Source organism: Protopterus annectens, chromosome 4.part0 (genome assembly GCF_019279795.1).
Source record: "Protopterus annectens isolate FY-2018-M chromosome 4.part0, PAN1.0, whole genome shotgun sequence".
Classification (NCBI taxonomy): domain Eukaryota; kingdom Metazoa; phylum Chordata; order Ceratodontiformes; family Protopteridae; genus Protopterus; species Protopterus annectens.
Genome location: NC_056733.1, coordinates 1,866,518,946 through 1,866,535,911, shown reverse-complemented (window position 1 = coordinate 1,866,535,911; position 16,966 = coordinate 1,866,518,946). Strand labels below are relative to the sequence as shown.

Here is a 16,966-nt window from a genome sequence, read left to right as displayed (position 1 = left end):
GTGGAGATCTAATGAATGGAATTTTCTTTCTGAGGAATTCTGAGGTTGGGGATAGAAAACAGGTAGGTTAATGGTCTGAGTGAGAGCTCATTAATCACCTTGGGCATGAAGGAAGGATTAGTCCTTAGAGAGTCTCTGGCCTTATGGAAATAGAGGTATGGAGGGGTGGACATCAGGGCCTGAATTTCGGATACCCTCCTGGCAGATGTGAGGGCCACTAGCATGACTGTTTTCCATGTGCATAGTTTCAGGGATGCTGAGTGTGCTCATTCGAAAGGTGGCAAGGTTAATTTTTCAAGTACAAAATTTAAGTCCTAAGGTGGAGGTACAGGTTTGTGGGGCAGTCTGATATGGAGTACTCCTTTCAGGAATAGCTTGACCTCCAATCTGATGCTAAAGGGGGATCAAAGGCAGACACGCAGAAATGGCAGACAAAAAGACTTTAACTGAAGAATACATTAGTCCTGAATGAAGGATCTCACACAAGTAAGCGAGGACCATGGGTATAGGAATGTTCAGAGGGTCCTGTTTTTTTTTTTCTTTTGACACCACCTGGAGAATATTTTCCATTCTGACACATAACTTCTCATGATACTAGGCTTTCTGGCCTCCTGCAAAACACTGAGTACACCCTCTGAGTATAGGTGTCTGAAGGGGATTAGAACCCTATCACCCATAAGGTCAATTTGAGATTCATCTCCTGAAGGTGGACTAGGGATCCCCTGTCCTGTGTGAGTAGACCTAACCAGTGGGGTAACATGTGATGACTGCCCCTGGCTAAAAGGAAGAGAATGGGAAACCAATGCTGTCTTGGCCAAAAGGGGGTCACCAGCAGGAATTTTGGTTTATCCCTCTGAGTTTTCAGCAGGACCTTCTGAATTAGAGTAAAGGGGGGAAAGGCATAGAGGCACCCCCCCAAGAAAAAGAGAAAGCGTCCACTTTCCATGCTTAGGTATTTAGTTCCCTTGTGCAAAACTGTGGCATCTGTCTGTTTTGGGAGGACGTGAACAGATCTGCTTGTGGAATTCCCCACCTATGGATAATATCTAGGAATATCTCTCTGTGAAGCATCCATTCGTGAGAGGCTGCTGAAGTTCTGCTGAGAGTATCTGACATAGCTTTCTCTGTGGAGAAGATGTACACTGCTAGTAGATGAATATGCAGTGATGATGCTAGGGTCCAGATCTGAGTGGCTAGGCTGCAAAGAGGGTAGGATCTCATCCCCCATGTTTGTTTATGTGCCAGAGGACAGTCATATTTTCTATGATCAAATTCAGGGTTCCTGGACCTAGAGCTGGTTTGAAGGTTTGTAGGGCTAGAAGAAGTGCCCTCATTTCCTTGATAGTGATATGGTCTTTTTGTCTTAGTGTGGACCATTTTCCCTGTACAGTGAATTGTTTTTGGTTGTGCAGTAGCACTGCTCCCCACCCCCAAGTCTGAGGCATCTGTAGAGATTTGTTGTAGGGGGCAGGTACCTGTAAGGGAGTTCGTGGGTTGAGGTTGATGGCACAAATCCACCACTGTAGTTCCCTATTCAGACTTGTAAGGAGGGGGAGAAGGGGTGTCCAGGGGATGAGAATGTTGACTCCATAAATTCTTCAGAATCCACTGGATTTTTCTCATGTGGAGTCTTGCCAGGGGCAGCATGGGTATCAAAGATGCCATGTGGCCTAATATCCTTAAGAATTCTCGTGCTGGTAACGAAGTGAGGGTGATTCATTTGTTGAACTAGAGGGTGAGGTCCATGGTCCTTTGGTCTAGAATGAAAGCCTTCATCTTGTCTGTTCTTATCCTGCATCCCAAGAAGACAAGATCTTGATTAGGGATCAGGTGAGACTTTTCCTTGTTTACAGTGAATCCTAACTGAGTCAGGGTGGTGATCACCTGTTGTAGGTGGTGGATGAGGGTTTGACAGTCCTGATGAAAAATTAACAGGTCGTCTAGATATGGGTATATTTCAATAGCCTGAGTTATGCAGTGAGCAATAAGGTGTGCGAGGCACTTTGTGAACACTCGAGGAGCTGTGGAGAGTCCAAAAGGTAATGCAGAGAATTGAAAATGCAAGGGACCTACTGCAAAGCGTAGGAATTTCTGGTAATCTGGGTGTACTGGGATGTGAAGTTAGGTATCCTTCAAATCCAGAGCTACCATGAAGGCTTGTGTTGGTATAAGTGGTAGGAGCAGAGGTAAGGTAATCATTTTGAAAGTGGGTACACCTTGAGGAACAGGCTTAGAAAAGATAAATCCAGAATTGATCTCCATGGACCATCATTTCTTGGTACCAGAAACATTCTGGAGTAAAACCCTTTGTTTCTTTGTGGAGTAGGTACCTTCTTTATGGTGCCCTGAGATAGCAATTGTTGAATAATGGTGGGGAAAAGATGAATTTGGTTTGATGGATGTTGAGGAATCACCTGGAAGGGGGCAAAATCCACTAAATCATGAAGTACCCTGTCTGAATGATGGAGAGGACCCAGCTTTCTGATGTGATTTTCCACCAGGAAGGTAGGGAAAGGGTGAGACGAAGGGATAGGGGGGTGTCGGAGTTTAGAGGTTGCAACTCACAGTGGAGGTGGTCTGGCTTGGTCAGATTGACTCCAAAAGGGGGTGGATGATGGGGTGGAAGGAAACCTAGGAGCAGAGCTTTTCCTAGCTTGCCTACGTCCCTTTGCCTGAGGTGCAGAGTTGGAGGACTGTCTCCTGACAAAGGAAGTTCTTTGTGGATAATTTCTGTGATATCTGGGGATAGGAGACATAAGTAAATGCTTCAGGTTTTATAGTTCTTTTCCCTTTTCTTGAAGGGATTTAAGAAGTTCTGCTGAAGCTTGTCCAAAAAGGGCTTTTTGTCCAGGGGTGCATCAAGCAGTTTAGTTTGCACATCCATAAGTAGTGGCTGAAGTCTCACCCAGGAATATCTCCTCAGCACTGAACCTGAGGCAGCAGATTTTGGGGAGGCTTCCACAGCATCATAGCTGCACTTGATGGAGTGCCTAGTCACCTGAGATGCTGTGGAAAGTAGGGTGTGTAGACAGGTTTTTATTGGTGATTCAGGAACCTCAGAGAGGAAAGTAGTAGCTTTGGAAAGGGTGTCCAGGACATACCTAGCCATGTGGGTTTGGTAGTTGAGAGCTCTTATAGCCAGGGTGGAGGAGGTATATACATTTTTCCCTAGCCTGTCCATGAATTTGCTGTCTTTATGAGTAGGATAAAGAGTAGCAGAGGGTAACTGCCTGGAAGATTTATCCGCAGAAACTGCAATAACTGCTGGGCCTGCAGGTGGGTTTTGAAATAGGAATTGAGTGTCCTAAGGCACTTTGTTAAATCGGTCTGGACATTTAGAGGCTGGGGGTTGGGAATCTGGGGCCTGTGAAGCAGCCATGAAAGTATCTTGGAAGGCAGGCAGCAAGGGAGGGACAGCAGAAGGGGATGGTTGTTCCATTTGCAGCAGGTCAAAGTACCTTTTCTTAGTGTCAGAGACATCTGAGGCCTGTCATTTAAAATGTTCCCTCATGAGGGAGATAGTGTCCCCAAAAGTGAATTCTTCACCTGGAAACTCAGGGGTGATAGGATCCTCTTCCTCTGGGGTGATAAAATCCTTAGGGGCATCAATCTGTGAACAGTAGGTCAGAGATTCCTCTGAAAAGGAGTACTCTTCCTCTGATACCTCTAGAGGGTGCACTGAAGGAGCAGCAGCAGGTAGTTTTGGGGTCTGTAAGACCTGGAATACCTTAAAAAGACTGGGAAAAAACTTCTCATCCAGGAACAGGATGAGCTTCAGCATGTTTAAGTTTTTGTTTCCTCATTAAAGTGGCAGAAGGTTGAGTATGTCTAGAAGCTGACGTCTGGGTGGATGGTAGGGAAGGAGTAGGCCTTTCTGACTGTATGAGCCATGGTTCACCTCCACCATCAGGATTTTATGGCTGACTAACCTCAGCAAACGTACTCATTGTTTCCAACATCCCAGCTTCCATACAGGTTCCCGGGCCTAGTTGGGAAATGGAAGGTCTGAAAAGATCCCGGGCTTTCATCTGCCTCAAGAATTTCTCTGGATGCCTGAGGTGCAACATGGGAATCTGGCCTGGTTTTCTTGGCCTTCTTCCCCGATGGCTCATCGGACATGCCCACCCCACCCTCCATGCCGAGCGCTAGACGTTGGAGCCTTTGAGTTTCAACATGGCCAGACAGCTGTGGAACATCTTAGGAACAAAGTATTTACAAATGGGGCAGGACGTATGGTTGTGTGCCTCGCCTAAACAGAAAACACACTTTTCATGCATGTCCTTGTGAGGAATTTGTCTCTCACAAGCACACTTCCCCTTTCTAGTGGCAATGCATTCATCAGAAACTAGCAAAAACACAAGTAAAACCCAACAGGGTACTTATCTGTAATGGTTATCTGTAGCGGTCATCTGGATAAAGAGTGATCTGCTTCCCAAACTGGTGAACAGGAGTCCGACATTCACTGCGGCAGAAAAATTCTGAAGGGGGTACGTGCAGACATCACTTTTATGGCCTACGCAGTTTACAGCTCTGACCAGTGGCATCACACATATCCCCATGCTCCAAAGACTTTGGTATACTGGCCGGATATCCGGTGCTGCAGGCAGCAACCTCCCTACTGTGATGAATACTGCAACATGAGAATAGAAGGACATGAACTGGTAGAAACAACAGTCTGATCTGGAGGGTGACGAATGGCCCCTGGAAGGGAAGAATTTCCTCCCTCTGCTATCTGTAACCTTGATGAATGATCTTCAGAACCCATTTGTCTGAAATTATGCGATGTTAAAGAGAAAAACTGAGATTGAGACTTTCTGGAAGAAAAAAGGGGCCACTTGTTCAGACTTGTTATACTGTCCTTGGTTTTGGGAGTTTCCAGAATTCTTCTTGGAACCCCCTTGCCATTTCTTTTTAAATGTCTGATTACCTGTATTTTGCTGAGGTTGTTTATTCTGCTTATTGCTAAAATTTGATGAGGACTTAACAGAATTCCTTAGAAAATTTGGAAAAGGAGGGCTGAAAAATCTTACTGATTCCTTGGATCATCTTATCCATTTCATCACATTTTTGGTAACCTCTGCAGCAGATGGGCCAAAAACTAAATCTCTCTCCAAAGGGGAATTTAATATCTCATTTTTAACATCATCTGAGAGGCTCTAAAAGTGGAGCCATTTAATCTTCCTCAAAACAGTACCAGTTGCCATAGCCCTGATGGAAGTATTAACTCCTTAACACCTGTATGGTGTGGAATGTCATGCCTCTAGCAGCTTACACGTCTCGCATTCCACAGCAATTTCTGAAAAATACATTTAAAAAGTATAACTATTTTGTGAACAATAAAAGCTATAAAATGAAAAGCACTGTTGTCAGTAAGACTTTTTTTGCAGTGAAGATAGTGCATTCATACTGTTTCCCACAAATATTGTTGTATATTATAATGCATACAACCCCAAATTATATTTTTTCTAAACTTTCAAAAATGTTCATATTTTGAAAACTATACAACCTAGACATATATTTTTAGAACATAAGCTTTCATATGACAAGAAGAAATTCCTTTACAGGTGCATGTTTACTGACATATTTACAAAATATGAAACATATTTTTAATTGTGTAACTAACAATGCAAATAATACTGAATATCTCTTAAAATGTCTGACTTACAGTGCAAATACCAATGACAGTTTTCTATAACAACATCTAAAGATTCACCTAATGGCAGACAACAGTTTTAAGTCACTTGGTTATAGTGCAAATGTTGAAGACAGTTTTCTTCAACAGCACCTAAGATTTCACCTAATGTCATACAACAGTCTATAAGTCATTTGTTTTTTGAAGTATTAAGCACGTGGAAATATTGCTTATCTTCAAAATGACTAACAAAAAACAAGCAATATTTCCAGTAGAGTGTGAAATAAACTAGCACTGACAGTGAATTGTCCTGCCTATCACATTGGTGCTTCACACCATACACCTCAATAAAATGTAGGTCTCTCAGGAATGAAAATATACACATAAATATGAATAACAAGTGGCAAACAAAGATTAACTTCTCCACCGCAGGACATCCTTGACTAACATTGTTAGTGTCAATTTGTTAATAACTCATTGTCATTATTAATAACACATTGTCATTGTTAATACTACCTATTATTAGCTGGCAAGTCACTTAGTTAAAAAGCCAGACCCAAAAAAATTCTGGATACCATAAGGAGGTATAGATATAAACTGGAAGAATAGAAAAAGGCATTTTAGGTTTGAGTGAGTTAATAAGAGTCATACACATTGTTAACAATGAATAGTGACCCATACAATAGAAAACAACTAAATGCTTTAAAGCAGATTTTCCTCCCAAGAAGAAAATGCACATTAAAAAAAAAAATCACGCTTTCACAATTAGTCAGCAGAAACTTTAACGTATAAGCTTGACAATTCAAAATTCTGAAAATATAAGTTGTAGAAGTATACATTTTTCCCCATAATTATCAATCATTTTCCAGTCCTTATCATAAGGAGTAGGACTGGAATTAACTGTTTACTGTCACTGGGGTCAACTAACACTATAAATGTTGGGTCAGATTTGGCAATAGTATATAAAAACTTAAAGGACTGAGAAAATGTATACATTCTATCTGTCTTTTCAGGGGTAGCTGGCTAACTATCAGGAAAACTGCAGACACATGTCTTCTAAAGCAGACAGAACAAGAGGAATTGGTATAGGTTCTGAAATTCCTTCTGTAGCAGCTCACAGTATTTTCTGAGGGACTGACAAACCTCAGTGTTCTTCCACTGAAAACACTAGTGTATTCTAGCGAGAAAACACTGTATCTGTCCCTCCATATTCCTCTTCAGACTCAGAACTTTGAATCTCCTCAGGAAAAGAGATATCCCTTTTTTCTTTTACCAAAAATTACTTTACAAGAAGGATCAATAGCCTGAATTAAACCCAGAGGGATACCCAAGGAAATCTGAGGAAAAGCAGACACATGCTTAGTTTTCTGTTTCTTTTTTGACAGGAAAAATGGGGCAAGCAGTGTTACAAATGGCAGCAGCAGCAATTTCCCCAGGGATGGGTACAGTATTCAGACATAAATGGGAAATCTTCCCTGCTTCCTCTCCCAGGACCAACAAGAGTGGCTCTCACTTGCCCACTAAGAGGAGCCCAACAGCCACAGAGGACTTGGCTAACCCCAGTCCATAGCAGCTGTAAGTGCTACAACAGAGGGATCCAGGGTAAAAGATGTGTGGTTTGAGGTACAGCAAATGGCCACAGTATAGTCACCCAAATGCGGCTGAGGCAAATTGCTAGCCTGCTGTGGTGGCAAAGGCTGTCTGCTTGACATTTTCTTTTTGTGGTTGGAAGAAGAACTGTCTGTGGTACTGGTACTTTTCTCCAAAGTGGTGCTTCTTTCCCAAGGAAGTAAAGCAGCAAATGCCTGTACAAACTACAAATCTTAAAAGTCACTTTTCACAGAAAGAAGCACTTTATTCAGTTACTTTACACAACTTTTAAACTGACAGAAGAAAAGAATGCTCACATTTAAAAGTACAATGCGGTCTCATGACAGTCTGTTAAAACACAAAACTCCTAGTGCTAAAATAATTTTCCAGAACAGGAAAGCGATAAAACAAAGACAATATTTAGAAAATAGAAGGTATTTCACCAAAGGGAACTTATCTGACCAGCAAAGGAATAGCATCAAGCCGACGACTGTGGGTATTCTAAAGCTTTACAGGAGCATACCCTTTTGTGCCAGAAAAGCTCTGAAGGACTTGCCACCCAAACTTTTCTTTTAATCAGCTCAGCTTGAGCTGCCTGATGGTTTGGGTGTATGGAAGGTGTCCTGAGGCAGCTGGCTGGCTCTTATATCATTGGCAGGATTTTTATGTATTCATTTATTGACATTTGAGTACCAGAAATTCCAAATGGGCAGAAGTCTATTTTCAGTGGAGGCCCATGGAGAAAAGCTCTAGGCTATAACTTGTATTGTTAAGGCTACTGCAGCAGTATTCGATATGATGAAATCAGTCATTACGTTTTCTTTCTTTCCCTATGTTTATTTCTATCTGAGTCACAGGTGAAGTCTGAACCAAACCCCCAAAAAATAAACAGAACACCAGCCAGTTGCAAGATGTGCATGCGGATGCATACACACACATACACACACACACACACACACACACACACACACACACACACACACACACACACACATACACACTTCTACTCCCATTTTATGGAGAAGGAAGCCACAGCACCCACTAAATATCCACACAAATTTAATAAGGACATACGGAATCTAAAGTGCACAGGGGAAAAAAACACTGGGAAATGAAGCAGGAAGGCATGAGCTGAAGTGAAACAATGGAATTTGTTCAGCACTCAGCCTCCATGAATTGTAAACACTATTATGTAATTCATTAACTGGAACATTTCTCTTCAGGCCTCCAGTAAAAATGGGCCTTGCCTTAAGGACTCTCTCAGTTAAGCAATAAAATAATGAACAGTTAAGAAATAAGTGCAGAGATGAGGAAATGCCAAACTCGCCACACTGCACAATAGATTCACTTGTACCTTTGAAGCTATGCTGACGTATACACCACTTCCCTGGACATAAAATGTTGAGATTCCCCATTCAAGCAAAGTACATTATGGTAAATAACACCATTCTAAACCTAATCTTTCGCATAAATTATATTTCCTTATTTTAGTGAAATCTAAAAGTGTACTGAACATAGACCATAGTCTGAAGAGGAACGAAAGTGCTATTAATTGCCTGCTGCTGTTGTTTTAATTGTCCACATTTATGATATTCTCTATCATGTATAATAGTCTTACCTTGTTTTTTGAAAAGGTTGCTACGAACAATCTCGGTCATCGACTGTACTTTTTGCTTCTGCAGCTTATCCGGTGGTATGCAGTTAAAGAATTCAAAAAGCAGCTGACTAAAGAAAAAGAGACACAAAAATGAGACTGGTGTTGAACATACCAAATGTGTGAAACAAAATACTGAAAAAATGCTCAAAATAATTTGAATATACAAGCATTAACCTACAATGCTTACATACCATGTTTCACATAAGGCAGAATGCTAACAGACATTAGCTGCAAAACTCTTGCAGTTCAGACAAAAGAAAATAGGGGTGAGGGTTGGCAAAATGGTTAAAGTCACAACTTCACAGATACAAGGTAATATGTTTGATTCTAGCTTCTTCTTATTGGCTAGGCTTACAATAGTCTGCAGACTGATCGCCCAAACATTATCTATGAACAAGAAACAGATGTATCCACATTCAGTGTCACCTACCAAATTCAACTTTTACTTATATTTAAGCACTGTACAAATTAAACAATCAAATATAGCACATTAAAAGTAAACAAAACGAAACATAGAAATCATAAGCCTGCAATGAGAAGAATATAATCCATAATAATATATAATTATGACTGCCAGTAATTCACCTTGTATAATTAAGAAGGCTGAGGAGCAAACAGGGATAAAAAAGCATCAGGCGATGTGATCATAATGAGTAATCCACTAGTTTGTTTCTTATAAAGCTTCCAAACATGTAAGAAAACATAAGACTGACCTTTGTAAATTATATCCTGAAGTTTTTCAGATGGACATTTTTATTTGTTTATTTATTTGTTAACCAAGTGGGTGTTCATGTCCAGCAGTCCATTTTGGCTCCATGAAGCAAGTTAATAGAAAATTGTTAAATTAAAGAATAAGAAATAGCAGTTGCACAGCAAAAGGTGTGTACAGAGCTAAGGTACATTTAAGCAAAGATTAAAATACATAGAAAACATATAACTGGCAAAGCATATCTCATGCAACACAAATCATTATGGCCAACTTCAATCAACGGCCATTAATTGGGAAAACTACTTGGGTACCAACTCCTTTTCCCAACGGTTCTTGGAATTCATAAATTCCAACGCCCTGGATCAACTAATCCATTGTCCCACCAGGGGCTCCAATATCCTAGACCTGGTCATTTCCAACATGGGAGATAGATGCTCCACACCAGTGGTCACCCCCTCATTGGTCAGGTCTGACCATAAGCAATTCACCCTTGAAATCCACATCCTACTGCCACCCCACAGTAAGGAAACCTCCTTAAAAAACTTCTCCAGAGCCAACTTCATGCTACTGAAGTCAGAAGTGACAAACTTCACAACACCCATGCAGACGGGATCTGGAAGTTCGACTGCAGAATCCTACACTAAGGTACTGTACAAGCACATCCACTCATGCATGAATCGTGCCATCCCAAATAGAACCAAGATGCTCTTCTCCAAAAAAAGGAAGCCAATCTTTTGGTCCCCTGCTATAAACAAACTATACAACAGAAGGAAGAAACTGTTGCAGAAAAGAGGAAAATCCCAGGAAGCAAAAAACTCCCTCACCAGCCTCAGTAAGAAGCTGAGATCCCTCATAAAATCCTCAAAAGCTAGTTATGAAAATAAAATTGCCAAAGAATCCAAAGACAACCACAAGGCATTCTATAGTTATGTCAAGAATCTAAATGGCAATGCTCAGATCTGCTCTGAGCTACAACAGAATGGCATTAAATATACTGATCCCAAGGAGATTGCCAATATCCTGGCAGATCGATTTAGTGCCAACTTCACCCCCCTCTCACCCCCTAAAGGGCCCATCTCAATAACAAAATATTGCCAAATTCCAATAATCACGGCCACACAGGTAGAAACCACACTCTCCAAAGCTAAGAATACAGCATCCATGGGACCAGATGACATCCCAGGCTGTGTACTACATGAACTACAAAATGAACTGGCATCTCACCTAAGTGTCATGTTTAATCATAGCCTCACCTCAGGCTTCATGCCCACTGAGTGGCACACAGCTACAATTATCCTGCTCCACAAGGGAGGATCCGCCTTGGATCCCGGCAACTACCGTCCCATCAGTCTGACAAGCTTGATCTGCAAGGGCATGGAACGCATTATCATGGAACTTATAAACAAAGACATTGGCAACCTTCAAACACTGGACCCCACCCAGTTTGGGTTTGTGAAGGGCTGATCTTGTCTCCTGAATCTGACTGACTTCTTCGAATCAGTCTCCAGAGCTGTGGATGAGGGTAAGGCGGTCCACACAGCCTATCTGGACCTCGCCAAGGCCTTCGACACCATCCCCCACTCTGGAATCATAGATAAACTTACTAAGCTGGGCATAAATCCCTACGTCAATCAATGGATTGCCAACTGGCTTACTGACAGAACCCAGACTGTCAAAGTAGCCAACTCCAAATCCAGCTCCAGACAAGTGACAAGTGGAGTACCTCAGGGTTCAGTCCTGGGACCACTCTTGTTTGGCATCTACTTCTCTGAAGTACAGGCCAACACTAAGGGACTCTGGCTAACAAAGTTTGCAGATGACTGCAAACTGGGAGCCATTACTGAATCCCCAAATGATGTGGATATTCTACAACAGGGCCTTACAGAAACAGATGCCTGGTGCCAGAACCATGGGCTCAAGCTTAATGCCAAGAAATGTTTAGTTATCCCCTTTGGAAAAAAACATGTACCCATGAATTACCACATAGGTGGCAGGACACTAAACATCAAATGTGTGATAAGAGACTTAGGGACACAGGTGGACAGTGGTCTCACTTTCGATAACCACATCGCCACAACAGTCAGGAAATCCTTCTATGTGGCACACCTCATCACTAAGGGATTTTCATCCAGAAAAAAGGAGGTCATTGTCCCACTGTACTCATCCCTCATTAGACCCATTATAGAATATAATACCCCATTTGGTATGTACCTCACAAGACATCTGCAACAGCTGGAAAGGCCACAGAAATACCTCACTAAAAGAATCACAGGCCTAAAGCAGATGCCATATGCTGACCGTCTAAAAATACTCCAGCTATACTCTGTGGCATATCGTCTACTCAGAGGCGATCTCTGCTTAACATACAAGGCCATGTCAAACCCTAAGCTGTTGGACATGCTCCACTTAAAGAAATCCCAATCCCTCAGACCACACGCTCCAGGGATCTAAACCTTATCATCACAATGAACAAAACCTGCTGGAGAGGATAGGTTCCTGACCCAGAGACTCCCCATACTCTGGAACAGACTGCCCATACATGTCAAGCAGAGCGCATCATTGGCCCTCTTCAAAAGGAACCTTGATGATTGGATGGGAGATAAATTCAACCCAGGGATCATGTCAGTCGCCCTGCTAGACGGGGGCCCAGAGAAGTAAATATCGTGGGAAGAAATATCCAGGGAATTGTTATGGCTAGGCTTGCATAGGCCTTAAGGCCGATAGCCTAGTACCAACCTATGAACCTATGAAAAACTTAATACAAAACAGTTGTTAGAGTCCCAAAGAACCTAGGCAAAATGCTGTATGCTAACAGAGTGAGCACTGCAGTTTTTTTCCAAATAACCTCAGGATGTCCTTCATAGATAAAAAAAATGATTACAGTGGCTGGGCCTTTTAGCCTCTTAACCCCATATAGAGGGACTGGCAACTTACACATTTGTGTTAACATGTGGTGACACCCTGATGTAGCTGCACACAACTGCATTATCAGTCTATGTGATGCAATCACATATTGATTTCAAAAATTTACAATGTAGTGTTTTTGAATCCAACAATAATTTCCTAGGTTCCCTAACTTGTTCTACTAGATGAGGTCAAGGTAGTAATATTTCACTGGGTCTGAGCTCTGCATCTCATTGCTTTTTAGGTTGCCCAAGCCACAGTTCAACAGTAAACGTCAAAACATTTAAAGTCATTGCACTTATGCTGCACTGTGGGTCACTACAATGAATATTCCTGAAAGAATGAATTCACTCACTGAACTCATCTTGAAAATCTGGGGCACACATGGATATGCAAAGAAACCTCCAATTCTCCAAGGGCTCTGAACAGTCTACACAAGAAATATACAATTTTAAGTATACATAGTCAGAAAAATGGGAAGACTGTCGCCACCATAAAAAGAGGATGCTGATAGTACATCAGGTATGAGATAAACTGGTCAAGATGTGCATGAATGAGTCTGGAATGCCCCCACAAGAGCAGGCAAATCCAAGTAAACCAGGCCCAGCTTACATATAAACGTACTCACATTTTTCTCCAGGGAAGTCAACAGATGAGAAGAAACATTCTCAGAGAGGTGTTGAAGTTCCCTGTTATTACTAAATGACCCCACACAAAATCTAAAGTATGTTCAAACTTCTTTTTTATAATGGTAAAAGGAGGCCAGTTATAACAAATAAACATTAACCTTTCTATCAAGCACAGACACCCGCTAAAGGGGTCTCTTCATCTTGCCAACTATCCAACACTAACAATGTTTGCACATGCCTCTATTACAACAGGTTGAATCCATCACTTCATACCCTGTCTAACTTGACTTAAGGGGTGCCCTTGGTTCAGATATGTTTCATGTAAAGGATTATACCAAGTCTTGTTAGTTCAATGTACTGAAACAGGTAGAAAAAGTCTACTGGCTTCCTAGTATTATTAATATTTCAGGAATTAAAAGTAGTATTCACTGCTCAAAGATACAAAAAGCCTCAAGAGATGTTATACTTTCTCTTTAGAGAATGCCTAGTGCTAAAACCTTGCCTGCAATAACTGTCACTCCTTACGAGCCTGATTGTGGAAAGAATAAAATAATAAACAACAATTACCTCCAAACACACAGTAGAATTTAATTATTTACAACCTCAACCATGAATCTGAAGGACAGTGAAGCACTCAGCCTCCTGTCTAGTTTAAGAAATAGGGAAAACAATGGAATTGGTCAACATGTTCTCAGCCACTGAGATACATTTGGTTACCATTCATACTGCCCAACACCATCCCCTATTTAACTTTCATAACTTTAGTGACAAGTAAATAAAAAACCTGGAGCTTACTTCCTCTGTACTCTCTGGTTGAGCATTCAGATTTTGGCTGCACTGACCCCTTAAACATTCTATCTCTAGAGGTTCGGTAAAACTGAAAATTTCAAAGCTAAGTTTTGCTAATCATCAAACTGCCTTGTCTAGGCCCCTTGCCTAAAATCATTACACCCAGATCCTTAGTATGCATTATTTGAGATCTAGGCCATTGACTAGTCACTCGAACATAGCTCTCAACCTCTTAGCACAAGAATCTGGACAAAGTCAAAAATAATGGGGGGACAAAGCCCTAAAAATAGGGACAATTTTTAAATCTTGCTCTTATAAACTTAGAAAGTTGCTAAAATAAAAAGTATTGTGTTACCATGCATTTTCTAAAGGATATGAAGTCTGAAACTCAAACACTTGTCATTATGTGGTGAATTCAGTCATCAGTGATCCAGAAAATAACAAATTTAATGAGGAACAGACCAAATATATGAGGCAAAACTCATGACATTTTGCAAAAATCTGGACAATTGAGACGTATGCACTATAATGAGGATTGTTGGTTCCCCACCATTTTTGATAACTGCAACACTACACAAATCATCTGTCAGTCTCAACAGATCTCATCAACAGGTCTTATCATCACAAAATAATAAAGGACTCCTCCAGTGAAGTCTAGAATCAAAAAGCTATATCTATATTGTATTCTGCTGCCATAAACAGAATATATTTTCTCAGCACTATCCAGATTTTAATGCAAGTGAGTTCAAAACAAAAATGTTAAACATTTGTTAATGAACATGATCAGATAAAACAGTAAGAGAAAAGAATGAAAAAAATCCTTCTCTGCCTTCCCTAACCGCCACACATATGGCATCACCAGTCACCAGAGGAATCCAGCATGATTTGAAAGATTGATATTGGGGGATCCCCCAATAAAAAGAAAGAAAAGAAAAGAAATGAGATGACTTTCTTTTGCTGAACAGAATGTACTTCACAATCCCAAATATGCTGAAAGAGTAATGTAGAGCTGAATAACAGGCCACTAAGTATTACGAATTAAAATTATCAAATAGAGGAGGAGGACAGGAAGAAACAGAAACAATACTTCGCAGTTAAAGTCTAGCTTTGCAAAGACTAAACCAGTTTGATTACAGTAGAGAAAGTGAAAACCCATATCAGAAATTATTTTTTGGTCCTTTCAGGCTCCACTTGACTGTTCCATCTTCTCTGTAGGACTTCTGTAAGGGTGACCTGTGACAAGTTATTTACTTCTGATGAGCCACTAAGGCTCTTAGTTGCTCAGAGTTCAATTGCTATAACCATATTAGTCTGTGTAATGTCTTAAAAGCTTCCATAGACACTATTGCATTTTTCACCATGGAAGCTAAAATAGAGGTTTACTCTAAACTCTCTCTCTTTCCTGCTTATGCATGATGTGGTACACTGGGCAATAAGCACCTTTCAGCGCTTGTTTCTGTAGCAGTTACAAGTTTCACAGGCTCAGGTGGTTAGTCCAAGGCCCAACTTTGAACTAAACAGCAAAAAATTTAAGTCCTGTTTTTCAAAGTGTTCAAAACTATGAGCAAACTCCCTCCTGTAGGCCATCGAAAGTGCTAACTAGTCACTGTCACGCTTAAGAGCATATACTTGATACCAGATAATTCTCCTCAGCCAAGCAACCATTAATGTAGCCTGTTGTTTTTGATTACTCAAGAAATTAATCCCTACAAATGGCTTTTCACCTAATATTACAGATACTAAGCATAATGCATGTTGATGTGTCTTGATGATAATTCTTTGGAAGTTTGCATTTCCAATATCTCCAGAAAGTCAAGAGCAAATAAGCACTACTAAACTGTTCCATTCCACTCTTTCATGAAGATACTGGATCTAAGCAATGTAGATTTTATTGTTGTCTCCTACTTTCTGCAGTGTAGTGATAATATTATTGTATGAGGTCTACATAATGCTAATTGTCAAAGCTGATTTCTTCAGGATGATCCACAGGGTCCACATTCATCAAGGAGTGCCTAATGAACCCTTGCATTGATATTTGCACCATGTCAGGTGAGATATGATGGTATTGCTGTATCTTCCTGCTGCCAATTTATCTTAAATTTGATGATTTCAAATAATTCTATATAAAGGTGCTCATGGGCAAGTATGCACGTGCACACACACACACACACACACACACACACACACACACACACACACACACACACACACACACACAATTGCTCTTTGATAAGGAACTTATATGAAAAAAAATCTCCTCTTTTGTGGGTGAGAAAACTGAATACATTTCAGGAACTACTTCTTGGACTGGTGCTTAAACAAAAGTTATAAAAAAAACTTCCAGCCAACTTAAATCTGCTGTCATCACTGGTAATGCTGTATGAAAACTGGAGGCAGTTCTGTATGTTTTCAAAATGTTAAGTATAACATGTCTAAAAACATTAAAAACATTAAAAATACTAATCTAATAAACTTAAATGCCTTGACGTAGAAAGGTGTCCATTCCTGTCCCAACATCTAAAGCCTCCACGCATTTGGAGAAATTAAACCACAGGGAGACAAAGTGCAATGTTCTGAACACAAATGTCATGTTTCCCAATTAAGTAAACCATTTCAGCAATATTTCCTGTCATCCCCTGTCATTCCTTATTCCAGGACAGAAAAAGGTTAAATAATGGATTATCTAAACTACTTATTCACTGCAACCAATGTAATCCACTTTAGACTCACTGGCAATAAGACTGAAACAGGAACTCTCTTGGATATCATTAAACAAACCTTGCTTTGTCTTCCAAAATATTGTTAACAAGACAATAAGTATAATTCATTATTTTCTGCATCAGAAGTACAGTAAACACAAGAGCCATTTCTCTCGGTGGAAATTAACAGCTAGAGAAAATAAAAGCAGACGGAAATGTACTTAACTGGCACATGTCACAAAACAGCATTCGGTCAAAAAAGTATTACTGCAGAAATATTTTTTCATGCCTGCTACTCTCTGGGGGCATTGGAGAGACAAATAAAAACATGTTTTGCTTTATTGCCTTTTTTAACGA

General features: G+C 40.6%; 1 protein-coding gene across 1 annotated transcript in view; it reads right to left on the bottom strand.

The window, feature by feature from the left end:
• The window catches only part of DOCK2 (dedicator of cytokinesis 2), a 4,134,711-nt gene that overhangs the window by 2,689,660 nt on the left and 1,428,085 nt on the right, over nucleotides 1–16,966 (bottom strand). The window contains exon 25 of the mRNA XM_044069535.1: nucleotides 8,841–8,947. Within this exon, the coding sequence (XP_043925470.1) occupies nucleotides 8,841–8,947 (107 nt within the window). The remainder of the gene's footprint in view (nucleotides 1–8,840; nucleotides 8,948–16,966) is intronic.